General features: G+C 51.1%; 1 protein-coding gene across 2 annotated transcripts in view; it reads right to left on the bottom strand.

Annotated features, from left to right (window-relative positions):
- Positions 1-307: 307 nt before the first annotated feature.
- CHST11 (carbohydrate sulfotransferase 11) overlaps positions 308-26188 on the bottom strand; it is a 255102-nt gene continuing 229221 nt past the window's right edge. For both annotated transcript variants that reach the window (XM_001498399.7, XM_005606558.4), the window contains exon 3: positions 308-5433. In XM_001498399.7, coding sequence (XP_001498449.3) covers positions 4579-5433 — 855 coding nt within the window. In that variant the 3' untranslated portion in view covers positions 308-4578. The remainder of the gene's footprint in view (positions 5434-26188) is intronic.

Genomic DNA, 26188 nt, shown 5'->3' with positions numbered 1-26188 from the left:
CACACGGGTGGTAGGCCTCCAGGATTATGGGGAGCCTTCTAATGCGTCACTCTACAAAGAGTTTACAGACAAAACAGGAACGAAGAAAGCTTCCATTCATCCACGAAACAGAAAGGGTTCAGGCCTATAGCGGTCTTCCCCATGGCCAAGACTGCCAATGGGGTCTGTGTCTCCATCTTTCCCTCTTCATCCTTTGATACACACGAGCAGGGCCCCCCACGTGCTAAGAAACATGGCCCCCGCCCCCGCCCCCGTCCCTACAGTCTTTTGTTAATGAGCCATGAACAAACGATACACAGAGAGAAGCTTCTTTTTTTCTTCAATTTAATTGAAGTTACTTAGAAAAATAATCAGGCTTGAATGGCTTTTCCTGGAGGAAGGTTCATGAACATTTCACGCTTTTGTTGGCAATGTGGAATTCAGCTTTCTTGAACGGTACAGTAAGATACAGGGAGAGTTTTCGACGACAAGCCCTCTGCTGCATACAAATATGTAAAAAAAGAAAATCACACTCCACCAAGATGTTAAATTATATGTCCATACGCCTTACTGAGCCCGCTTACAAGAAAACAGTACGGGCAGCCCCTTCTGTACCAGACAAAGAGTAGCGGACCGAAATTCTCCCGCCAACGGCCAAGAGTCAAGCTGTCTGTAGAAGGTCTATTGCCTGTTCAGAGGGGGCAGTTGGTTGAGATGGGAAAAGGCTGGAGGAAAGGCTGGTTGTGGCAGCTTGGGGCAGCGATCGGGTCAGTCCTGCTGACATAAGGGTGGGCAAGGAAGGGGTCTGGTCACCACGATTGCACAGAGCGGGGCGGCTTAGATTGCGTGTGTGTGTCAGGGAGGATGGGGCTGAGAGAGATGCTCTGAGCACCGCCCACCGGGAACAGAGTCCCTCGGCGTCTTGCCAGGTTACAGCAGGGACTTCTGTAGTCAGTACCTCAGCACTGGTCCAGACCCCACCAGCTAAGTGTGCTAGGGACTTGCTTCTGTTCTGGGAACTTTCCACCAGCAGGGACTAGATCTCTGTGCTTCCATGCCTTTGTCACCAGGAGGACTGGTCCAACTGACGTTTCCAGCGCCCTCCTGTAGCATCCAGATCCTGAACAAGCAGGAGGGTGAAGCCCACCTGGTGAACAGGTAGGAAGGAAGGTCCCCCTGAGACACGGTGGGTCAGCAAACTGCCCTTCTTCCCAGACCGGCTGGGAGGGCAGAGGGGGCTCTGGAGAAGCTGCAGGAATTCAAACCCTGTGGTTAATATTCTAGTTTTCCAACCAAAGGGATAGGTGAAGCAGGAGTGTCCTTGTAAATACCACCCTCACTGTACCTGGTTTTGAAAACACAGCAGCACCTTTGAAAAGCGGCTGGGAGATGGGACACCTGCCTTTACTTTTCTCCAGCTGAGCATGCAATAGGAAGCGTTTTCAAAGAGTTTTCTTTAACAAAAAGCAAAAACACAAACATTTGTTGTCCAGGCACATTTTCACCCGTGGATTCTTTTTAACCAAGGACACAGAATACTTTCTACATTCTGCAAAACAGTTGAATCAATTTTTTTTAAAGAAGTTTTTATGCCATCAGAAAATAAAATGTGAACACAAAACAAGACACGAGGAGAAAGAGTGCCTCGTTGCAGACCCAGGTGGATGTGTTGTCCCCGAAGGACAATCTTTCTCACTTGAGAGAGAAGGCAGACAAGAGAAGGCGATCTGCACACGGCACCGAGCCAGCTCGCACAACCGATCAAAGATGGAGGCGGAAACGCAAAACTCAGGACATCTACGTGAATTTCCATTTAAAAACCAAAAAACGCACAGAGTGAGCAGATCCAGTCTGTGGCACTGAAGAAGCACTCATCGAGGGCTGGGCTCCCTCTGCTCACATTGAGCAACCTAAGGCTTGAGGATTGGGGGGGACCACTCTGTGGCCTTGTGCCCACCCCTCCCTTCCTTCCTTCTGTCCACACCACCCAAGACTTTCCTCCACTCCCTTCGGGAGGGGTGGAATCATTGCCTGTGCTAGTATCCAGGATTAGACCCATTGCACTTAAGCAAAAGTCGAATTCATTTGATAAAGTACCTCTGTTGCTATAAACCAGATGGAGACCGTGGTGCTGTTTTGACTGCTTTTTGGAGGAGGGGGGTGGGGAAATAGTTTTTATCCTTGAAGACCTCAGATGTGGCAAATCAACTAAACCCAAATAGATGCTGTGGAACCCTAGCTCTGTGAGATGAGCTGCAAAATAGAGTATCCTGCTCACGCAGTTTGGGAAACGCTACTGACTCGATGCTCTTGGGGATTCACAATGCACGGCATGCATTCAAGGCTCTGAAAAGTCCTGCAGAAAGGAAACTGACTTCACTTTGCTAAGGATATTGGACCACAAAACCCTTATTTTGCATCACATCCATGTGGCATCCCCTAGAACCTGTGTTCTGTGGAGCGCGTATTAGGGAATGCCGGACAACCTGTTTCATTAGCAGAAGCCCCATTTCCGAGGACAGTGGCCCCTGTGTGGAAATAGGGTCCAGACTCTCAATTCCGGGGACAGCCAAGGTCTGTCATTCTCCTTGGTAAAACACATTGCCTAAATCTCTATCCATCAAAGGTACAGTCGCCGCGCCCTTCACAAAGGGGACAGGGCTTGGAAGAAGTGACACAACATTTTAGAAGTGGCTGAAACCACCCTCTCCAGTGCACACCTCACTCACATTCAATAAAAGCATTTCCTCGGTGTGATGTGGCAGCTGCTGCCCACTCAGCTGGCTGGGACTTTTACAATACAATTTTAATAGTTTCTGTGAATAAATTATTCATTTTTTCGTTTGTTGAGAATATTCTTCTCACCCCTTTTGCTATATATTGCATGAAAAACAAAACAAAAAGAAAAACTTACCCACACCCCACCCCACCCCCTATTATTAGAACTATTATTATTATATACAGTATCTGCTACCAATTCATTCACTAGCTGTAAGAGGGATATGGCTCGAACTTTGCCCGAGGCATCGGAAATGGCTGGACATGAGGAGCATGCGCAGATAGTAATTAGCAAGGAACAGGAAATGGAACGTTTCTAGCCTCCCGGGGGAAAGGGGCACAGACTAGGACCACGGAAGACTGTCCTTGCTGCTCATGCGTGGTGGCTGCAAAGATGCCGATGGTCTCTCGGCCTCTGGAGGACTGGGGAGGGATCTGCATGAGCATTTGTGTACTGAGAGTCCGCCTCTGACCTTCGCGAGGGGTAGAAAGGCCAGACGGTTGCAAATCCCCGAATGCAGGCGTTCTGCCCCAGCATCTCACTCTGGGACGTGGCAAGGAGTAAAAACAACACTTCCACACGGAGACGTGGATGCTGCGCTGGAGGTGACAGGAGGAGGCACTGGGAAAACGAGGCCAAGTTCCCCTTCCCTCACCCAAGGCAGACACGCTAATCAACCACAGCACTCTTCTGCGAGGCGCCTGGCAAACCTGTTGCGGGGTGGGGGCGCTTAAAGGCAGACATGACCAATGAACTGGAGTGGGCACGGGATAGGAGTATTTTTGTCATCTCTTGGGTTGGGCAATGAGCTTGGATTACTGACCAAGTGGCATGCTCCAAGCATGCGGTTTTCAAATTTGGGCCACAGAAACATGCAAATCTGGAGGGGTCACGGACCTTCTGGGGTGGTTCATAACAGTCCAAACCTCATGGTAAGTCCATGAATATCAGGGGTTTGCTAACTGTCGAGCTGGATACTCTGTCGGTGTAAAGCTTCTTGAGGGCCGAGACTATTGGTTTTGTTCAATGCTCTATCCGCAGGGCCTAGAAGTAGGCCTAGCACATAGTAGTTGCTCAATAAATATGTGTTGGATATAAAGCAATAGCCACTTCATCTTCATCACAACTGGCACTGCCAGTTAAAAATTTCTGTAGAAAAGCCTATTCTATCAGACTACTAATTCTTGTGGGGGGAACAAAAGGCTATAATCAGCTCTCTTCTTGGGTTAAAAAAAAAAATCACATTTCTTTAGTGCAAGGGACTTTTGAGTTGATTGAAATGGGTTTGGAATTCGTCCCTTGCCAAGGTGCTCTTTCTATTTATTTCTAGAGAATTTCAAGCCTGGTGGCATCAATAGCCATCACGTGGCTGTTATCATGTGGTGACTCTAGGAGCGGTTAGTAAAGAGAACATTCAATGCCCCCAAATGAGCTGTCGCAAGCACAGAACAAGACACAGATTTCTCCTGCAAAGACATGAGAATCTCGCTGAAATCTATACAGAGACCATGTTTAAATAACTATAAATAACATTAATTAGAATTTGTGGGATGCACAATTCATGGAATTCACCAGAACACAAGGAAACCTTTGAGACAGTGTTGCAGTATTCACGTCTATTCCCCTGCAGAGACAGCCGTCCTTCCTGACTCAGGATTTTAAATAATTCCCCCTATGCTGCTCGCAGCATCATCCTCAAAGAAATATTAATTTACAAAATAACCCAATATCCATATAATTCTTTTCGACAAATAAAAATCTTAAATTAAAAAGCATGATTCTCTCTCCCTCTCCCCACTCCCCCCTCCCCACCCCTCCCTTTATTCCAATTTCAGGTAGCTCGGCACCGAGTAATTGAACATTAAAAAATCGAGTTTGTACACTTCGTACAGCTGCGTTTGGTGCTCCGAGCTGATGTTCTGGAAGAACTCTGTGGTCATTTCGTCAGTAGTTCTCGTAGACTTGGCGTAGGTGGGGAACTTCAGGTAGCTGCCCACGCCCGCCAGCTGCAGGACGTAATTGGAGTCCTCCTCCAGCGTCTCGTACTTGCCCACGAGGTCGTAGTGGATGTGGCACGGGTGGCAGAGGGAGTAGACGGTTTGCCAGTGTTCGTTGAAGGGCTCCTCGCGCTGCGTGTGCGGGTCGATGAGATAGGCCACGAACTCCTCGAACTTGACGTCGTCGCCCTTGCGCAGCGCCTCCTGGGTGGCGTTCTTGCGCTGGCGCTTGATGATCTTGGTGCCGTAGCGCTTGTGGAAGGAGGTGTTGTACTTCTGGGTGAACTTGTTGCGGTAGGCGGACACCAGCCTCTCGAAGGGCTCCCGGACAAACAGGAACTTCATGTAGCTTTTCAAGCGGTGGTTGATCTCTGGGATGCTGTACTGGTTCAGGGTCTTGAGATTGGCCGAGACGTGCGCCTCGCTGGCCGGGATCTCCATGGGGTCGCTGTACTTGCCCCGCCCCGTCAGGACCATCATGAGCCGCTTCCAGTTGGTGCAGGCCACCTTGGGCACGTAGCAGTAGATGAGCTCGTGGTCCTCGTCCACCACCAGGTGCTTCAGGTCGTTGGGGGTCAGCACCCGCCGCTTGCGGCTCACGGCGCTGTTGGCGCGGCACGTGTCTGTGACCTGGTCCCGCCGCGTCTGGTGCAGGACGGCGGTGCTCGAGAGCTCCAGCTGCAGAGGAGACACAAGAGGAATAAGAACTCAGTCCCTGTGTGGGATATTTCCACTTGGCCGCATCCACAACCATGAATGGCCAGGGTAGCTAAATGACCACCTCAACGGCCTGTCTCCATTTCTAATTCTCCACCAGCCGTCTCAACGATTTCTGTTCTTTGTTCACCAGGACTGCCTTTGTAGAGGAATGGAATGGTCAACTCTATCACTTATCCATCACCCTCGACGTGCCTGGCATTTTACTAGAGCTTCATATATACGGTTTTTCTTTTCTCCATACAACAAACTTGAACCATTGGTGATTTATTTGACAATATCAAGTACCCACCACTGTGCCAGGTCACATGCTGGCAGGCACTGCGGGGGAAGTCATAAAACAGTACAAGGAGGGAACTGCCCTTATGGAGTTTACAGTCTACCTGGGGAGAAAGAGGGAACCGAGGCTCAGAGAGGTTAAGTCACTAGCTTGAGATCACACAGTGGGTAAGAGACAGAGTCAGTATTCTAACTCACATCTGCCTGGCAACCAGAGCTGCCTACTGTCTACTCTACCTGATGTCCAGGACTCCCATCTTCTTGAACGAAGCAGGAAGACAGCATGGAGGGCTGGCAGTGATGGATCTGTTTTAAAGCAATGGGATCCAGTCTTTCTATAAGCCTATCATTGTGGACATCTGTTGCTTTTTGCTTCCTCTGGGAACCCATTCTCCATTCTCAGTTCCCTTTCCTCTCAGGCTGCTGAGCTGTGAGAATGGCAGCCCGGAGCTTGGGCACAGGGAGGAGGGCCACTATGCAGGGGGAGCCAGACTGGGAATGAAGGGCACAGAGGAAAGATGAGCAGACAGAGGGACGTGTTCCCAGTGACATCATCTGAATAGCTGGGGCCATACGTTGTTGAAACCAGACCCCTGAATCCTGGGCTTTTGTTACATTAGTTAACATATTTGCTTTGGTGCATAAGGCTGGTTGAGCCTGGACTGTATCATTTGCAACCTCTGAACTCTTCCCCTCCGCCATATTTATCCCTTGATCCATCCATTCAAACATGTGTCCAGACCTCACAATGTACCGGGCACTCTGCTCAGCACCAGTGCGGGGTATAACATTTTCCTAAAGGGCTCACAGTCTAGAAGGCACCAGGACGGCAAGCTGGCAGCCTCAATAGAGGACACAGGTAAGATGTCTGTGCTCCTCTGAATTCTAGGAGCAAAAGTTTCTCCCCAAAGACCATTCACTCCCAGTGTGAACCGGTTCTCACAGTCTACCTCGGAGAGGAAACACAAGACCAACTGACCTGGTGTGCCACCATCTTGGTCTCCAACGCCCAGGGTCTCAGAGACTTTTATAGAGTGGAGGCACCCTATTGTTGTTGGGCTAATGTCATACCTCCATCTACCCTCCTGAATGTGCAGTGTGACTCTTCTTTTAAGTATAAAGGAAATTAATATTAATCGCAGTTAAAGTTATAGAGAAACTGGGGTGCCAGGGCTATGGAACAGCCACTCTGGGGCTGTGGATGACATAGTGTCCTGGTTGCCTCCCTGCCCTGAGCATGGAGTCTCCAACCACAAACTCATCTTTTGAAGTCCTTCACAGTCCAGCACGAATCTACTTTCCCAGCCTCATTCCCACTCGGCCCCACCGTGGAACTGAAGGGAGCTCCAGAGAAACCAGTGATTCGCTCTCTTCCCTTTGGGCCCAACCTGTCCCACTGGGACTCTTCCCTCTCCATTTTTCATGGTACAAATTTGACAATTCTTCAAGGCCCAACGCACTTCCTGTCACATACGTGGAAGAATCGTTCCCGCCTCTGAACACCCACAGCATTGAGCATCCTTTATAGCACAACTCCACAGTCTACTTCATGCTTGGTTTCCTCAAGCCTGGTGGCCATTTGCTTCACAGGGACTCAGAGCCCCAGAGCCACTGCCGTTTGCAGCCCAGGCTGTGGGTGGCCTTGAGTCTTGAGAATGCAGAGGGATCAATGAAACCCTCAACCGCCTGGACAGCCCAGTCAGTAGAGCCAAGGGCCTGGGGTGACCCAAGATGCTGGCCCTGCATTTCCAACTCTGAACCACAATCTGTACAATTCCTCCTGAAATGTGTGCAGGGCAGCTGGGATGGGCCTCAATTGGGAATACTTACGATGCGTTTACTGGGGACCTGAAAGATGTCCTCGTGGCAACCAGAGAGAAGTCACTACACCCTGCATTACAGTTCTGTGTCTGCCTCCTCTCATGGTCCCCAAGACGACATGGATGGTGATGATGGTAACGGAGACCAGCTGACAGTATGAGACAAAGCAAGGCAGCAGGAGGAGGTACTGTGTGGAAAGCACCTTCATAGGTTATTTAGATACACGGTCCCTCATCTTCCCAGCAATTCTCTGAACTAGATGCGATCACCACTGGAAATTTCCACATTCCAGGGAAGGAAGCAACCAGGACAGAGCGCTGATGCTTTGAGAATTCCATGTGTGAACAGCAAGGAGATCCTCTCACTACATTAGCCTCAGGAACAACTGGCGAAAATCTCGAAGGAGTCGTTAGTGCCCTCCTGACGTCCCTTCGTCTTTGCAATCCTGCACTGTCATTCTTCCCATCAAGAAGTCGAGTCTATTTCTCCAGCCCTTGCTTGACTCTAGCTAGTTGTGACTTGATCTGACTAGTAGAATGTGGTGGAAGCGGTGATGAGCAAGTTCTGGAGCTATTATGAAGACTCGTAGTTCCCACCCTGTGCTCTCTTGGAAGGCTGCCCTGCTTTCCTACCACACAGGCATAAGTGTTCTCCCTGTCGAACCTAAGTACCACCAGTGTGTACTTTGTCTTCCTACGGCTGTATCTCCAGTACCTACAGAAGTGCCAGTCACATAGTAGATGTTCAATAAATATTTGTTGCGTGAATGAATGAATCAGTTAACAATCTCTTTAAGGAAACTTGGTATGAAAGTAGGAAGGCCCCTCTGTAACTAACGAAACTTCCCAATTGTTCATAGATGCCCGAATAGTATCCCCCCAAAATTCATGTCCACCTGGAACCTCAGAATGTGACCTTATTTGCAAATAGGACTTTTGCAAATGCAGTTAGTTAAGCTGAGGTCCTACTGGATTAGGGGGGCCCAAATCCAATGGCAGTGTCCTTTTAAGGAAAGAAAGCAGAGACGCAGAGATACAGCCCAGGAAAGAATATGGCAGCCAAGCCTTCAGTCAACAACTTTGAGCAAACTGATATAAAATATAAATGTGTAAGAGAAGGTTAACGTTACATATGAGACTATTTTTACATAGAAAGAACAAGGCAAGGGTATTAGAGCACTAGTGAGGAGAACGTGGATGAGATTTGAAATCAGAAGACCCAGGCTTGATCTTGGGCAAGACCTTTAGCTTCCAAGCCTCAGTTCTCTTATTAGCAAAATGAGATGGGACCGCCCACGGCAGGGGAGTTGACTGAATCAAATCGGGTATGGTTTAGCACTGAGAAGGTAAGATGAGTCCAGTTCAGAACCGGGACAAAGGATGGTACACAGTAGGCAGTTAATATATATGCATTCTTTTATGAAAGAAAAAAAAATCTATAAAAGAAGGCCAGGAATGTCAAAGACAAATTTCACCAGCTCATTTTGTTGCAAGCTAGCTCTGTCATGGAATTCAGTTAACATTTATTTTGAGTAGGAAAACTCTGACTTTTGCATTTTCTAACTTCTTAACAGATGTAATTATGACCTTAAGGAGAACATTCATGCCACTTAACAACAACAACAAAAAAAACCAACAAAACTATCCAGGACCAGGAAGGAAAAGGGCCCATCAATTTCACCCATTCGAATCGCTATCGGAGAGTTTTGAAGGGAATAAATTACTAAATGAGCAGAGAAACAAGGGAATCTCCTGTTTTCCCCCCCAGCTCTTTTCAGTTGGAGACAATTTTCTAGCCATCTGAATCCCCAGGGAGGCAGCATGTCAGTTAATATCGCATTCAGGACCGCAAAGCCATGAGAAATGGAAACGATACCACCATGACATTTTATGTCCAATTGCAAAGACAGAAAATAACTCGGTGGGGCTTTGAAATGTGGTATTTGAGGTTTCTTTTTCTTCCATTTCCTTTTTCTCCATGGCAGTTTGGGTGGCAAATGGCGCACCTGCCGTAATGAGGCATGCCCAATTTCCCTCAGGAGGGCTTTGGGGCAAAGGTCAAGAGAACAAGCATACTCTCAATTCTGAGACATCGCTATTTTAACAAAATATTTTAATTCGTTTTTATTCTAAAATAATTTCAGACTAGTGTTGATTTAACTTAATAAAAATACGTTACTAAAATTTGTACAAATATAAAACTAGGTATACAACCACAAGACCAAAACAAATGTAAATATTCAAATAAGCAATATTAACCTGGCGGACGACGGTGTTTTACTGGAACTGAAGCCCTGCTTGAAACCGGTGGGGGCCTGCTGTCTCCTCCAGGACAAGCTCTTTGCAGCACGAGCCGCCTGAGGGCTCAGTTTTCCTACTGTTTCTCATTTCCAGTTTCTGTAAAACTCAGCACCCTGTAACATCACCTGACTTTTACTTGGTACAAACTCATCATATATATTTTCTGTCTCTGTCCATTTCGAATTACCCCAAGACTAAAAATAGGAGCTACATGGTGCCACCAAGACCACCAGGGAACACACGCGCCAGGATTGCACACAGTGAGACCAGGTTATCAACGGTAGGCCTGATAGTCCAGTAATGCCTTCACTTTTACAAAAGATTATAACCAAAATGAACATGCAAAATTAATACAATTCTCACACAGAACTCCGGACCCCTGGGAGTGGTATCTGTGGACCCTTGAACCTTGGGGGATGAAACTCAGATTAAGGGGAGCCCTGGACAGGTCAGAGGGAAGAGATGAATTCTTCGCCATCATGGCCAAGATGGGGAGGAGGGGATTTCTGACGGCAGCCTGGGCTGTTCCAGAAATCTCCACGTTTTTTTGTTAGGACCAACAGCAAGTTAGAAATTGTGATCAGGCAAACAGCAATTTCTAACCTTAAAAAAAATGCAGATCTGGTTATGTCACTTCCACATCTGTCCCCAAGCTGGGCTGGCAGTAGCTTTTGTAACGGTCATAACTCTTTGGCAACATAATAATTCCCTGAGTATCAGTTCGGGAATCATCCAAGGGACTTATAGCTACAGGACATCAGGAGGACAAGGGAGTGAAGAGGACCCACTGATGAAGAACAGCTCGCTCCCGTGTCACTGCAAGAGAACATCTTTCCCAACCTTGTTTTATGAATTTTACAAAGCACACAGATTGGTGATCTGATAATGAGCTGAGCTGTGTGGTCAATCTCTTTCTTCTTTCACTCCCTTTCTCTCTCCCCCGTCTTTTTTCCCTTCTCAAAGGCATTTGAAGAGATCATAACAAAGGACATATGTGCAGTGTAAAACTGAAATGGGAAGACACAAATATGCCCACCAAGAAAGCTGTGATTAAGAATCTCATTTGGTGGTGAGTTTCCCAGAAGCAAGGACAAAAGGGGAAATATGATGAAATCTCCTTGCTTTTGTTCTCAGAAAGGAGAAGCATGCCTATTGCTTGGGGTGGAAAACGTACAAGATTTTAAGGGACTCAGAAATTTCAGTCAAGGATGGAGATTCTTGGATTCAGTTTGCTCATGCTGGTGTATTCAGAGGGTCGCTTTCTTCAAATGACCGAATACTAATGTTACGATTCACTACACCTAATGTCTACAGAATGTTCCAGCATTTGCAGAACACTTTCACAGACACCGTCTCATTTAAAGAACCCACTGGGACTCCTCCAGAGCCTACTAAAAAAAAGTTTATATTTAGCAGACCAGCCTGTACTTCTAACCACGTCATTTTTTTCTCGACTGGTATTAACGATACTTCCTATTAGTGGTTCTCGACCTTTAGCATGCAGGGAAATCAGTTGGACGGCTTGTGAAAACACAGTTTTCTGGGTCCCACCCCGAGTTTCTGACTCAGTAGTTCAGGGTTAGGGCCTGAGAATTTGCATTTCTAGCAAGTTCCCATGCATGTTCATTTGCTAGGGCTGCCATAACAAAATACCACACACTGGGGGGCTTGGGCAGCAGAGATGTATTTTCTCACCATTCTGGAGGTACGGGCAGGCTGCGTTCCTCTGAGGGCTCTCTCCTTGGCTTGCAAGGATGTCGGCCTTCTTGCTGCCTCTTCACGTGATCATGCCTCTGCACACATGCGCCCCTGGTGTCTCTTCCTCCTCTTTATATAAGGACACCAGCCATATTGGATCAGGGCCCACCCTCATGGCCCCAATTTAATTTAAGAACCCCTTTAAAGGTTCTATCTCCAAATATGGTTACATTCTGAGGAACTGGGGGTTGGGACTTCAACATAGGAATTTGGGGGGGGAGGGGCGGTGACACCATTCAGGCCATAACACCAGGTGATGCTGATGCTGCTGGTCCGAGGACCACACTTTGAGAACCACTGAGTCAGACTATGAGGAAATGACTGTAGTCGAACATCTTTGACCAATTCCCAGCTATTCTTAATTAGAGAACACAGAACCAGGTTCACCATCTGCTGCCAGGAGACTCCTAGATGGACCTCCAGCCCCAGCCTCGACTCCCTGCATCTCCCTTTGATCTCCCAGAAGTACAAATTAAGTAAGAGGAGGGCAGATGCTAGGAAACCGTGAACATGGCGACGGGCTCTGGGCTGTGTCCTGCGTTCTCATTTAGATGTCTATTTTTAATTTGGACATTTTAAAAAGGCAGCTATAATTAGTTTAAGTACCAAATTTAGGGACTGTTTGAAAAAGTCTTTAAAACTTTACTACGTTTCATCTTAAAAGGAAGAAAAACTGGTTTCCCTTAAATTAAAACATCTTTTGCGGTGTTTACAATTTCTTTCAGACACAAGAACCCAAACGGAAGGAGGAACAGCCGTTCCATTTTTTGGCCTGGGGTGAGGGAGATGCAGAGAAATGGAAACCCAGAGAAAAAGGTAAATTTGGAGGCATCAAGCGATGGGCGGCTTGGAGGACTCTGCCATTAACAGCTGTAGCCTGGGCCCAGCACAGTGTCTCCACTGGGAAATCCTAATACAAAACCCCTGCCAGCCTCTCAGTTGCACTGCCTGTCGATGTGAGAACTGGGGAAAGAGAGGGGAAAGTGACGGTCTGATTTGCTGTGAAGCTATTACATTTTTTTCTGGTACGGAAATTCCTAAACTCTCATGAAAAGGGCTAGTCATGAGGAATCCCTGAAGAAGCCACATCCCCGGCAAAAGAGAGGCACACATTCATCCCAGCCACCATTTATTTTGAGCACTTACTATGCACCAGCCACTGTGACTCCTCACGCTCTGGGAGACAGCTATCATTCGTATTCCCAATTTACAGATAAGGAAATTGAGGCACAGGAAGAAGAAGGAACTTGCTTAAGGTCGGGGAGCTAGGAGCCAGGGCTGAGGTCGGAACCAGGCAGCCTGTGCTCTGAGCCCCTGCACTGTGCAGCCTCTCGCGAGCTGCAGACTCACCTAGGAGTTACTCCCTCCAGGGCAGCGGCTGGGGCCCTGGGTCTCAACCTTGGCAGCTCACTGGGATCAAACACCACTGAAGCCTGGGGCTCACCCCAGACATCTGATGCAATTGCTCTGGGTGTGGCCAGCTCCTGGGGATGCTAAAGCTGCCCAGGAGGGGACCTCTGCCTTAGAGGCAGCTACAGACTAAGTCCAGCACAGACTGGACTCAGTGACCTGCGTGTGATCTGGGGCAAGATCCATCTTCCTGGTCCTCGGATGTACGATAAGGGGCTTCCCATTCAGTAGGGCCAGAGGTCCAAGGTCTGGAAGGCCGCAGTTCCCAGATGTCTTTGGGTGCATCCTTAGGGAACAAGTAGGAAGTATGTAATGCTTAAAAACTTTTATGTTTAGACAAGAAAGGACAAAAATACTGAGCCTTTAAAGAAACAATCTGGTCTGAACCTGTTGCAAAACAGGGTTTAGGAAAGAAGTGATTCGTGGTTAACTGACATGAACATCGCCAGGGAAATTGGTTTCTTAGGATTTGAACTTGTCACTAAGGAAACCCCTATTTGATCGCAAGGACTGAATCTGTAGGAGCGTTTCCTATCTTTCCAAAGCAAAAGGTGCAATGGATGGGAGGCATTCTGAGCCCTGGAAATGAGACAGGGGTGCGGGAGTGACCGAGGGCCCGGCGCTGGCCTCTGGACGCAGCCCCCAGTCAGGCTCAGCTGACACGGCCACTGGTGAGCTAAGACTCCGAGGGGCGTTCTAACCCTGGCAGCTTTGTGGGCAGAAACAAGCGAGCAGAAGGTTGTTTCCAGCTAGTGGGTAAGGTGCTTCTTTTGAATGCAGGGTTTACATTTGGTGACCTCGGTGAGGGTCACAAACTTGAATGCCAGCCGGAGCCAGTGGGGAGGCCCTGGGCCACGGAAGGTGGGAGACGCCACTTAAATCTTGCTCACGTTGTCATGAGGGAATGAGGACCTGGTCTTTTAAGATGTTTTAATTTCAAGAAGCCAGAAAACCAGATTTTATATGTAATCTCTGCATTCTTAAATGTTAGCTACAATTAAAAAAAAATTTTTTTTAAATGGTGTGGGCCAGAACATACTCATTTGGGCTGGGTTTTCCTGCAGGCCACCAGCTGGTGCCCTCACTGGGTGTTCGAGGAGAGGAAGGCTAGGACAGAGGTGTCCTCGAGGAGACCCTGGTGCCTCCAGCCCCACTGCCCTGCTCAGTTAACGGAACCCATAAGCAACGGAGAGGAAAAAAAAAAAACCCAGTGGAACAGACCAGACTGTGGGAGGTCCAGTGTGCAATTAGGACAGCTCACCAGCAGCAGTAGTTACGAAAAGGAACCACTGGAACTTCGGCTCCTCCCTTCCCTGGTTAGTGCTCACCTCCTTCTAACACTCTCATCACAATTTACTTAGTTTGTGTGTCTCTCCTTTCTAGAATGTAAACTCTGAGAGGGCAGGTAGCTTTCACTTTTTGTTCACTCTGCCTGCCTGGCACAAATTGGACACTCAAAGTTCTGTTGAATGAATGAATGTTTACATGCATGCATGAATGACTTGGGGATGGCAGGGATTTTAAAGGCCACAAACAGCCGACAAGGCTGCATGGGCTTCCTGGGGCCCACACCTGCAGCCCTCCCCAGCTTCCCACGGAGGGTTTCTGGCACAGAGCCTGCAGCTGCAACGCCAAGAGCTCAGCATCAGCACGAAGGCTGAAGGCCAAGAGACAGGCAGCTGGGGCTCTCCGCGTCGGGTGGAAATGGGCTCTGGGTGGCTGCAACAGCCTTTGATGAGGGGAGAAACTGGCACTTTCCACCCGTCTAGTGAGGCCAGGAACCAGGAGGAGGGCAATCACAGGCGAGGGTGCTGGTGCCAAGGACTGCCCTGGGAGGGCTTGGCATGGCGTGCGTGCTGCCAGGCCTCCCTTTCCGCCCGGCCAGGTGCGGCTGGACGGGCCTCATTTCCATCTCAGATCAGCTGTTTGGGCTTCCGGAGGCCCAGGCAGGGTGCGGGAGGGGTGCAGGAATAGGGATGCGGCTGCTGCCAAGCTGGGCCGGCTTCCGATGAATGGTGGCCCGGAACAGGGACAATGGTGGGGAAGCGACGCGGCTCCCACACTGCTGGAGAGGCTGGATTTCCTGGGAAATCAGAAGTCAGAGGGCGGGCGGAATGTGCACCTGCTGACTGATGCTTTGGGGCCTGGGAAGTCACTGCTGGCAGGAGCAGGGTGGATGGGTTTCCCTGAGCAGCCTCAGACAGCTCACCCCTCTCCCAGCCAAGGGGGCTGACAGCCCTCACCCAGGGCCTCCGAGAGGGCGAGTATCTTCCGAGGCAGGGGGTTATGACCCCACAGCTTCCTCTGGTCTCCCCCTCCTTGGGCCAACTGGCTTCATTGGTTCTCCTCCTAGACTCACCAGAATGTTCTACTCTTCTTTTGCCCCGATCACTTGGCTCCTCTTAGTTTCCCCATCTATAAAATGGGGACAATAATAGTGGCCACTTCTCTAGGTTGTTTTGAGGATTCAATGAGAGCCCACACGGAAGGCACTTGGCACGGTCCTGGCACACAGTAGGCAGTCAGTAAACAACAATTCCCTTTATCATTATAAATATTACAGAGCGCTGCTTCCTAAGTGGCCGGCAGTGTAGCGAGCATGTTGCTTGGCCTTCCCCCGCCTAGCGGCAGTTCTCAATCGTTAGTGTATTTAAGAATCACAGTGGGTGTTTGGGGAAACGCGGATTCCCAGACACCACCCTGAGAAATTCTGACTCCGTGGGGCTGGCTGTCCTGGGTACCTGCTGTTGGTGGCTGCCCCAGGATGATTCCACCAGGCCAATTCCATGGCTGGTGGTCCTGTGTCCCATTTGGAGAAGTGCTGCTTGAGCATTGCCTTTACATGAGCAGATTCTGCAGGGGACACCAAACACATTTGTCATCTGTGCAAAACACCTGGCTCACGGCGATTCAATATCACACCGACACGGGAGACTGAAGGAAGTGAGTGGAAGAAAGTTGGATTGGCAGCTGTTAAGCAAATTGGAGGTCTCAGGAGCAATTTTCCAGCTATATAGAGATTAGCGATTAATATGTATCCACCGACTGCACGGTATGCATGGAATTTCAGAGTAAGTGAACTACGGATTGGGAGGCACCCTAAAAGTTCGATTTATTTCTGAATTGAATAGCACGTGTCAACAATATTCCATTCCCCTGTGGTTCAAAAGGTACGCGTGAGCCACTCTTCCGGGCTTTCATTCTGCAGGTCGCGTGTTTCCTGGAGAGGGAAGGCCGGTCTTCCACTAAGAGGGGAGGTTGAGCCACCTCTGCACACGGGGTCCCAAAGCCTCCCTCCCACACCCCCGGACTCCGGAGGCACCTCCTCCTCGCCCCCCACCACAATCACAAACAAAACCGGGGCCCCAAAAGAGCCATTCCTACCACCTTCCCCCAGGTCCCTGTGTCTCTACACATCCTGATCATAGTTATATCACTAGGAATGATGTGAGTTCAACTCACTTCCCTCCTCTGCAGGTGTAGCTGCTGGGACAGGTCCTGGGTACCACTGGATGCCAAGTGCCAGGCACTCAGTGCCCAGTACTGGCAGGACTTAGAGAAGGTGATTAGCTTTGTGCCAACACATTAATGCCTCCTCAGGACTCGGCATTTGGGATCATAACGGGAGTGTAACAGGCCGGCCATCACTGAGTGCTACAGGGACAAGCACATCCACCTCACCAGCTGTTTACTGAGAAACCTAAGAACCTGCTGCCAGGGACATACGAATACACACGACAGAGCCACACATGACGTCACGACCTCAACTGGGGCCCGAGGAGGAATAAGACACCCTCACGTTAATGACATCCGAGGGGTAAAGACCCTTCTGTTTGTAGAGCTTTAGGGCGACTGCACATTCCTAGAGTCCTTGAAACACAGCTGGAAAATACCTTTGCGACCATCTGATACCACGTTCTGATCTCAGATGGCAAAGCTGACGCCCAGAGACGGGCACTCATGCACCCACTCCCAGGAAGCGGCAGAGGTCGGCCCGGAACCCGAGCCCCCTGCCCTTCTTGTCGGGGCTGCTGTACTGTTGAGAAGAAAGGGGACTTTTCTCATTCCATCCACCCAGCAGGCCTCGTCCATGGCACAGGGATGGGCTCAGGGACACAGCGAGGGGTGCGCCAGCCTAAGGGTCATCTACGTGGTACAAAAACATCGCTGTGAGGGGTAGAAGACATCCTCCCACCAACCTAAGAGGAGTATTTTGGTGACACACGTGGAGTCATGATCAGTGGAAATTCCAAAACCAAACACGAGCCAGTGGCCTCTTCTATTATCCCGAACAGGGATGGCACAGATCCCCCTGGGCTGGCTTGACTGGGGAACTCACTAAAGAAAAGTGAAGCAAGAATTGGGAGAAGTCTTGACAGTTTTTTTTTTGGTAAAAGGACAGTGACCCTATTTGGGCCACCTGCGGAAAATAAATGAAGCAATTTCAGGCGAGAATTTTTATGGAAAATCAGTGTCTCCCTGATGCGATTAAATAAATACGGAATGAACTGAGAGCATCTGGTTTCTGATCCTGCCCAGGGAGTCTGGGACTCTGCTGAGGCGACCTGACACAGGGGTCAGGGGTCAGAGGTCAGACTCTGGAGTCACACAGACACATCCGAACATGAATCCTGGCAATGCCTCTGTTTGGCCACCTGACCTAGAGGCAGTCGTTTCCACACTCCCAGCCTCAGTTTCCTCATCTGTAAAGTGGGGGTTGATAGCAGTACAGACCTCACAGGTTTTTGTGAAGTTTAAAAGGATAAAGTCTGCAAGGAACTAAACATAACATCTGGCCCACAGCTGCTCTTAATGCCCATGCAATTAATATTCAAAGTTAAAAGATCTTTAGAGGTCTTCTTTATTTTGTAGCTGTTTCCATCAAGGGGCAGAATGGTTCAGAACACAGACGCTGCAACCAGACAGCCTCGGGTTAAAATCCGGCTCCACCACTGGCGGTGGAACTGGGGCGAGTTACTTAACACGGGCCTCAGTCTTCTCATCTGTAAAATGGGGCCTGTGAGCGCACTGACCTTCTCAGGTTATGTTGACCTCTGCCCTAAGGTGTTGACCAAGAGGGAGACTGGCTGATGTCACTTGCCCTTTCACTTCCCCTGCCTCCCTTGGGTGGAGGCCACATAGGGGGGAGTTCAGGGCAGAAAGTTCAGGAGAGAGAGCTTGGGCCCGCAGGCACCCACGTGGCTGGCCCAGCTCCTGAGCGGTGGAAAGGGCTCTGCTGCCCCAACTTGGGCAGCCAGGTGCACGGCTGGTTCCCTAGCCCCCAGCTGACCCAGCCCACAATCTGCAGGTCCGCTGTGCCCCTCGGTGGGCTTTGGGTTGGTCGGTTCACCCCTCTCCCACTGCCCAGCAGTCGCTGGCCTCCCGTCCCATTCTCTGCCCCCGGGAGGGACACCTCAACCTGGCAGCCGCTCCATACTTTGCCTCCGTCTATCAGACAGCAGCGGTTTAGCAACCAGGCCCCAGGCTGAGCGCCCAGTGTGAAGCCAGAGAAGGTCTGCCTTCAGGGAGGCATCTCACAGTCGACCAGGAGACACAGGGGAGGAAAGGAAGAAATTACAAGGCCGTGTGGCAGCTGACAAGCGCTAACCCAGGGATTAGGGGCACACTGGTGCCAGACTTGCAGATCCAGCACATACTAACGTTGAGTCCTGGGGCTTTCTTAACCTTCCCAAGCCTCTACTTCCCCATCTGTAAAATGGGCAAGACAATAGCCCCCGCCTTGCAGGGGGCGGAAAAGATCAGATGAGATGAGCTCCATGCACCCGGGCAGGTAAGTGCTCAGGGCCATCTCACGGGGTGGGTGTGAGGATGGAGTAAGGTAAACAGCCAGGTGATGCCCTCTCCTGGGTAGGGAAGGACGTCCCCAAGAAAAGAGTGTTCCTGCGAAGCTGGAGTGATAAGAAGTTGTGAGCTGAACGGGTTGTGGGGGGTGACGGGGTAAAGACGGCCACATGAGCAGGGGCTGGGCGGGGGGACAAGACGAGGAAAGACTCGGCAGTAAGAGAGAGTGGAACAGCTCTGGGCCCTGAAGCCGGTTGCTCAGTTGGGCTCGATGGCTGTCCCTGCACAGGCTGTGTGGCCAAAGTGACAGGGACAGGCCGATCCGCTGAAGCTGGAGGAGCCTCCGGGGTCCACAGGAGGCTGCAGCACACGCCCACCCCAGGCCTTCCAGAAAGGAAGCTCCACAGACATAATTACACTGGTGGAGCAAGGAGGGCCGCTGGCAATCTTTTTTTATCCACTAAGTGGCATTCTCTGAGCCAAACAGTGAACAGAGAGGCTCAGAAAAGCAAGTGGGGTCAGGGCCTGGGGGCTGCTGGTCATGAATGGATCCACTTCCTGTGGCAACTGAAGCCTTCAGTGGAGGCCCTTCAGCTTCAGGGAGCAAAGGCACCCGGTGAGAGTCAGGGACAGGCCACCACAGCCTTCCCAGGGGAGAGAGCCGTGGCACTCCCCTCCCCTACGGCTCATCTTTCACTTCTCTGCTCAGTGAACTCTCCAGGCCCAGCCCTGCGTGTAAAACCCCCAGTTGGGGGAGTCCCCCTCCTCTGTTTCTGCTTTCTTTTGAAAAACAGAAAAATTACAGTCACCCAAGAGAGGCAGGAATACCTCCACTCTTGTGTCTCCTGGATGGCCCTGAGGAAGGCACTGGGCAAAGGGTCAGTGTGAAGTCTAGAGCGAAACAGAATGATCTAGAAGAGTCTAGATCAACTGATCGTTGGTTAAGAAGTCTACAACCCCAAAGGTGGCCACACAACAGAAAACTGCAGATTCACCTGCAGACTCCGGGGGAAGAAGGAAGAAAACCAGATGTTGCATTTACAGAGGTCAACATTTAGTGAGCGCTTGTCCTGGGGCAGGTGAGGTGCTGGGTCCAGCAGGGGGATCAGACATGGCGGCGGGATTGGGATGGACCAGGAAGACCCAGCTGGGAGAGGGGCCTCTGCGTGGTGGTGGACTCCTGCCTGGGACCAAGAGGACTGAGAAATAAGCTGGGAAGTGGGGGCTCCTGCCTCTACTACGTGCGGGACCCTCCATCCTCAAATGAAGTCATGGCAATCAGAGCCAGACCGACAGCGGGAGGCCCGTTTGTCAATATGGAGTCACACGATGATGACAGCCCCTCCTGGCAGGACCAGACCCGCTGTGCTGAGGCTTTACCCAGCTGTCTCTGATTCTGATAACCCTGCGAGGTGTATACTAACCCTTCCGTTTCACACGTAAGGAAACTGAGGCCCAGAAAGGTAAGCAACTTTTCAAGGTCGCCGGTCTATCTCTGCTCTTGGACCCAGCACAGCTGGCATCTCATTTACCCTGTCCAGAGCCCCGGACACGCAGAAGTGGAAGGTCGGCTTTCTGGTTTGAGAATTCTTCAAAGCACATCCCGTATAGGCTGCCTCGAAGCACTGTCCTGTGTGACCCAGACGTCTTGTGTCTGGAGTACAGGAAGGGGGATGCTGCCTGGGTGCCACACAGGAAGTGCTGGCGGTGCCTCAGTGATGGGACTGGAGGGCACCAGCTGCCCACCGTGTGCCAGGCATCCTGCTAAGCACACGACAGCCACTGCCTCGGTGAGACCTCACAACAACCCAAGAAGTGTTATCCCCACTTTACAGATGAGTAAACTGAGGTTCAGAGAGCTTCAACACATACCTCAAGACCCACACCTTGGAAGTGGTGGGGCCCAGATTCGACCCTGGTGGTCCAGTTCTGGAGCATCGGTCTTCAGCCCCAAGCTGGTGACACCGCGCTGAATCCCCCTTTAGCCGACCCGCCCTTGTGACCTCAGTCATTGCCATCTGGAATAGCCTGGAGCACACAGGCTGATCTATAGCCCCGATCCACCTCGAGGGGCAAGAATGGCTTCTGGGTACATGGAAGTCACCTGGGCAATGATTAGTGAACTAAATTCTTAGGAAGCTCTGATTAAATTCCCTTCCTAAAGTTGCTAAGAGAGTAGATCTTAAAAGTTCTCATCCGAGGAAAAAAAATTGTAACTGTGTGGTGATGGATGTAACTAGACTTATTGTGGTGATCATTTTGCAATATATACAAATATCGAATCATTATGTTGTATACCTGCAACTAATATGTTATATGTCAATTATATCTCATTAAAAAAAAAAAAGAATTCCCGTCCTGAAGTTGTTATGGATTTAAAAAATTCTCATGACTAATTAATTCAGTAGCATAACCCATAAAGATCATCTATAAATGGTGTTAAAGGGAAACCAAATTTTCCTCTCAAAGATATTACTGGTTTCAATTCTGTAAGCCATGGGTGCGGTTGGGGGTAGGTTGTGCCTTCTTGTCCCCTGGAGCCATATTTTGTTTCTACAAAGATCTGCCATGAGGATGCCCCACACAGTGGAGGGACCCATTTCTCCTTGGCTTTCATAAATCGGGTTTTCGGAGTGGTTTACACTGACTTCCAGCGCATCTACAGTTCTCCTTAGGGAACTTAAGGGGGCCCGAAGGACCCCTGCCTTCCATGGGCACCGGGCCAAGTTCAGAACTGAACCAGTCTCTGAAAGGGCTGCTCTATGAGGCCTGGCTCAGCCAGCCCAGGGCAAAGGGAAGCCTTCACAGGCACGCAGTGGCCCCAAGGGCATCCCCACGGGCTTCCCCAGCCGCCCCTGACGTGGGGCCCAGCCCACACCCACCCTGCCTCTCTGGGCTCTGCTATAGCACAGCTGGCCTGGGTGCTCTTCAAACAGGCCAGAATCAGAAGGGTGGGGCACTTTCTCTGAGTTTTATAGGAACTGCTAACCAGAAACATCTGGAAATACATGAGACTAAGTTGGATGCCTCAGGGTGAAGCTCCAGCTCAGCCAGGCCGGGCATTTGCTGTGTGAGCTTGGGAGCCACTGGCCTCCCCCAGCAGCCTCCTCTCACCACGGCCCTCCCCACTCTCACTGAACACAACACACTCATTTCATTCTTGGGGTGGCTGATGCTCCTGTCCCACCCGCATGGGGCGCTCATTCCCAGAGCTTTCAGACCCAAGGATGGCCTTCTAGAGGGAGGACTCGGGGGGAGGCGGGACTCGGGGGGAGGCAGGAAGCCTGGCCTCACTTTCCTGTTGGTCATCACCCCGTAAGGAACCACAAACTCAAAATATCTGAAAGTGAGTTGCCACCTGCCTCTTCCCACTTTAGGGAATGGCCCTGCCCTCTGCACAGGTGCCCTGCGAGACCCCTGGACACCCACTCCCCGCAGCCCGGCCACTTCTCCTCATCCTGGCAACCTTGGTACAAATGCATCACCTCTAGTCGGATGCTCGTGGGGCTCCAAGCAGGGTGCCCTCCAGATCAGAACAGTCCCTCTAAGGGCAGCTTTCACTCTGCTCTCCCTGCCTTTTCAGTCCCCAGTGAGTCTCTGCTGCCTTCCACGGGGGGTCCAGCCTCCTACGTGCTCTGGCCCCATCCCCCAGCAGCCCCATCGTGCAGGGAGGCCCCATGGGCATGACAGACCACTGTGGTTTCTCCAGAAGTGCTGCATTTTCTTGCACCTACAGGCTCCCCTTACACGTCGGATCTTGGATCTACTCAGCCATCTTTTCCCTGTGGGATCTGGACATCTTACATCAAGCAAAAAACAAAGTCTGGCCGCATGCCCTCTCTACCTACGTGCAAGACACTTCTCACCAACATCATCTTCCAGTTACGGAGCCCGAGGCAGCACAGCATTGCAGAGGGCCCCCTCTCTGGAGACAAGAGGCATGGGTGGGAATCCCAGCTGTGTGACCCTGGACAAGTCACTTAACCGGCCTGGGCCTTGGTTTCCCCATCTCTAATAGGGCTGGTAATACCTACCACACGAGAGTGCCCAGGGAGGATTAAATGAGATGGTACAGTGTCAAATTCAAAGCACAGGGCTGAGAGCCTCTTTGTGGATTATGTGTCTGGAAATAAGTGCTTAGAGAATACTTAATAAATACTTAATTTCAGAATGAAAGAAAGATTCTGATTGCTTATGTCACTGTAAAATAAATCACCATTTGTTTTGCCATCTGGTCTCATAAGTGATTAGCAAACCGGGATGGAAGATGCCAAAAAGACCCTGGAGACGGAGGGCATCGATAGATGACGTCAACTGCCCAGATCTGGCAAATGCCCAGTGACCCTGGCACACTGATGTGAACGGGATTTGCCTGACTGAGCTCAGGTTTTGATCTGGCCACTTGGACATGAAGGACATTGGGACCAGGTGATTTCAGGCAGCTAAACACCAAAAGGTGTTTTATTACCCAGTAATGCGGATGACAGGCACTCCCGCCCATCACTGCATCCTGGCGGCTCTCATCGTCACCCCTGGGAGGGTGGGGCTGGGGAGGGATAAGAGATGGGAGGAGACGCAGAGAGGGGACAAGAAGAGCAACTTCGAATGTGATAGGTGAATTTTTGAAAAGTAAGTGAAAGTCCACTGATTTGGTTTCAGGCCACATACAAATGCCCTTGGGGTTAAGACAGCCATGAAAACAGGCCACAATCTAGATTTCCTCCCAGGCCTCGGTCAAGGACCAGGGCAGGGGGTTCGGAGGGGAACAGGGGTCATCGCCTTCCATCTTTCCACAGTATGCACGTGCAGGAGAAGCGCTGCTGGCTTCTGGCACGTGGGCTAACGCAGGACGTGCCACTGGCAGAGCTGGGTCCACAGGAGCGGAACTCACTGCCCCTGGGAGGCCATACAGGGCATGGCTACAGCCCACCACTCCCTGGCCCCCCGACACATGAGGTGCCACCAGTGGTTCAATTCCCTCTCCCGGAGGAACAGAGCCTAGCTGTGGAGCCAGCTCCAGTTTCTCCTGCCTTGTGCCCGAGTGGGGATGGCGAGGCAGCCAAGGCCATCTGTCGGCTGGAGGCCCAGGGGCAGGGTCCCTGTCTGTCTCATTCACAGCTGCATCCTCCAGGTCCAGCACCACACCAGGCACTCAAACTACCGGGTGAGTGAGCGCTCCTCGGAGAAGGCCAGTTTCATTCGAAACCACATTGTGGAATCTCCACACCCACGGACAGCGTCCCAGGGACAGAAGAGGAGCTGACATTTCGGAAACCTTTACTTGGTGCTGGAAACCTGACATGTTATTTCTTGAAAGCCCTCAACACTGAGAGGTGGGTAAGCGCATCTCCAGTTTACAGATGAGGACGCTAGGACTCAGAGGGGGACAAGTCTTGGTCCCGAGTCTCGGGGCTGGCAGGGCGGGGTGCCAGCTCGCTGGACTTCTGCTATAACATGTGGCTTCAGAGCCACAGCTCAGAAGTCCATTTACAGGACGGGAGGTACCGGAGGCTGCCCCCCTCTGCTCCCCATCTGCCCCGGATATAACCCGGAGAAGCCTCCTTTCAGGTCTGTTTTCTTCCCACTTCCACCCCAAGGGGGACTTACTCTCCGAGCTCGGAGGGTGGCATGCGCTGGAGAAGGAGGAAATCTCTTTGGCACACTCATCTGGGCTTTGGTTTGCTTATGGATGGAGCTTCCTGTTTTGTTTGCTGGCGGGAGAGTAACCGTTGGGGCTGCGCTTGTTTTCCAGACTGGGGGTCAGCTGAGTCTGGGTGCTGGCTGTGCCCACCCTCTGCTCCTCCAAAGCCTGTTGGAGCAGCGAACCAGCCCTCCAAGGAAGGTTCCGGTCAGTCTGTGCTTTTTGGCTTGGAATGCCGGAGGAGACAGTCTCTGTCAAGGCACACGGATAAACAGGACGGAAAGGGGCAGGCAGCAAAGACTGGCCCCAGGAGGCCAGCGTGTGAGCGGAGAGCGGACGGCCATGTTCAGAGGACGCGGAGAGCTGGGCAGCTCAGGTGAGCAGATGCTCATCCTGGCACCGGCACTGACATCGAGGAGCTGAGAGGTGCTTCCGAGGTTAACTACCCGACGTCTGGAATGGGTGCCTGCGGGTGGGACCCTTCCAGGCAGCTGAGCCCAGGAGCCAGGAGAGCCCCTCTGGGGACCTGGTGCACCTTCCCTCTGCTCCAAGGTGGCCTTGGATTCAATTGTCGGCCTCCCAAAGAGACAGAGGGTGAAGGGTCAAGAGGACTCCTGCTCCCACTTCTTTGCAAAGCAGAGCATACAACAAGTGAGGATGTTACACCCTGGACCGGAGTCTTCACACACTCTTCCCTCTACCTGGAATGCCCCCCACCCCCATTCTGCCCTCTCTTGTTTCAAGGCCCAACCCAAGCGTCTCTTCCTCTGGGGGCCAATCCATGAGGCAGCTGTTCGTGCTTTGAGCCACCTGTGTCCTAGACACACTGCTGTTATCACCCTGTGTCACAAGAAGCTGTTTCACACCTGTTCGGGCCCCAGACCATAAGCTCCTTGTGCTCCAAGCCCCTCCTCTGTACCTAGCATAATAGGTGTTCAATAAATGGTTGTTGAGTGAACAACTGATCGTCGTCATCAGTAGCTGACAATTACGGAGGCCTTGCTCTGTGCCAAGCCCTGCAACAAGGCTTTTCTGTGGATTGCCTCAGGGAAATTCCTGATGACGCCCCTCTGTGGCCGGAGCCATTCTTGTCCCCATTTGACACAAGAGGCCAAGCAGAGGAGCCTTCAGAATCTACTGGAAGCAAACCAGTGATTCAAGGCCCAAGAGGCAGGCCCTGTGCTGCCTTTGTTTTCGGGGTGGCTCTGCTGTCATCTCACACTAGCCAGCCCAGTGCGTTAGGGGACCAGGGCGCCAGTTTGCACAGCCAGTCTATGCCCCGAGTCATGGGGGCAGGTGGAGATGGGGGAACAGAGATTGCAAAGTCACCCTGCCCACCACCCCAGCAGCCTGACACACACATCCAGGGACGGAGGCCAGGAGAGGGGAGGACCTGGGCCCCTGCTCCTCAGTCACATGCCCCACGCCTCCCCTCCTTGCAGTCTTTCTAAAGCCAGCCTACCCTTTGTGGATCCCTCTTCCCCAGCCTCAAGGGGCTTCCTCTGAACTCATGAGCACACATCTCATCTGACCGTGAACCACGCACACCGGACGGTTCTGCACATCCATTTCTCACGTTCCTGCCATGATGCCGTTTGCTTTAAATGCCTGGATCTCAGACTTTAATGAACACAAGGATCCACGGGGCAGATGAAAGGGCATGTACACGCTCGTTAAAATGCAGACCCTGGGGCCCCACTCCCAG

Source organism: Equus caballus, chromosome 28, assembly GCF_041296265.1.
Source record: "Equus caballus isolate H_3958 breed thoroughbred chromosome 28, TB-T2T, whole genome shotgun sequence".
Lineage (NCBI taxonomy): Eukaryota > Metazoa > Chordata > Mammalia > Perissodactyla > Equidae > Equus > Equus caballus.
Note: the sequence above shows the minus strand (reverse complement) of the source record. Positions and strands in the feature narration are given on the sequence as shown.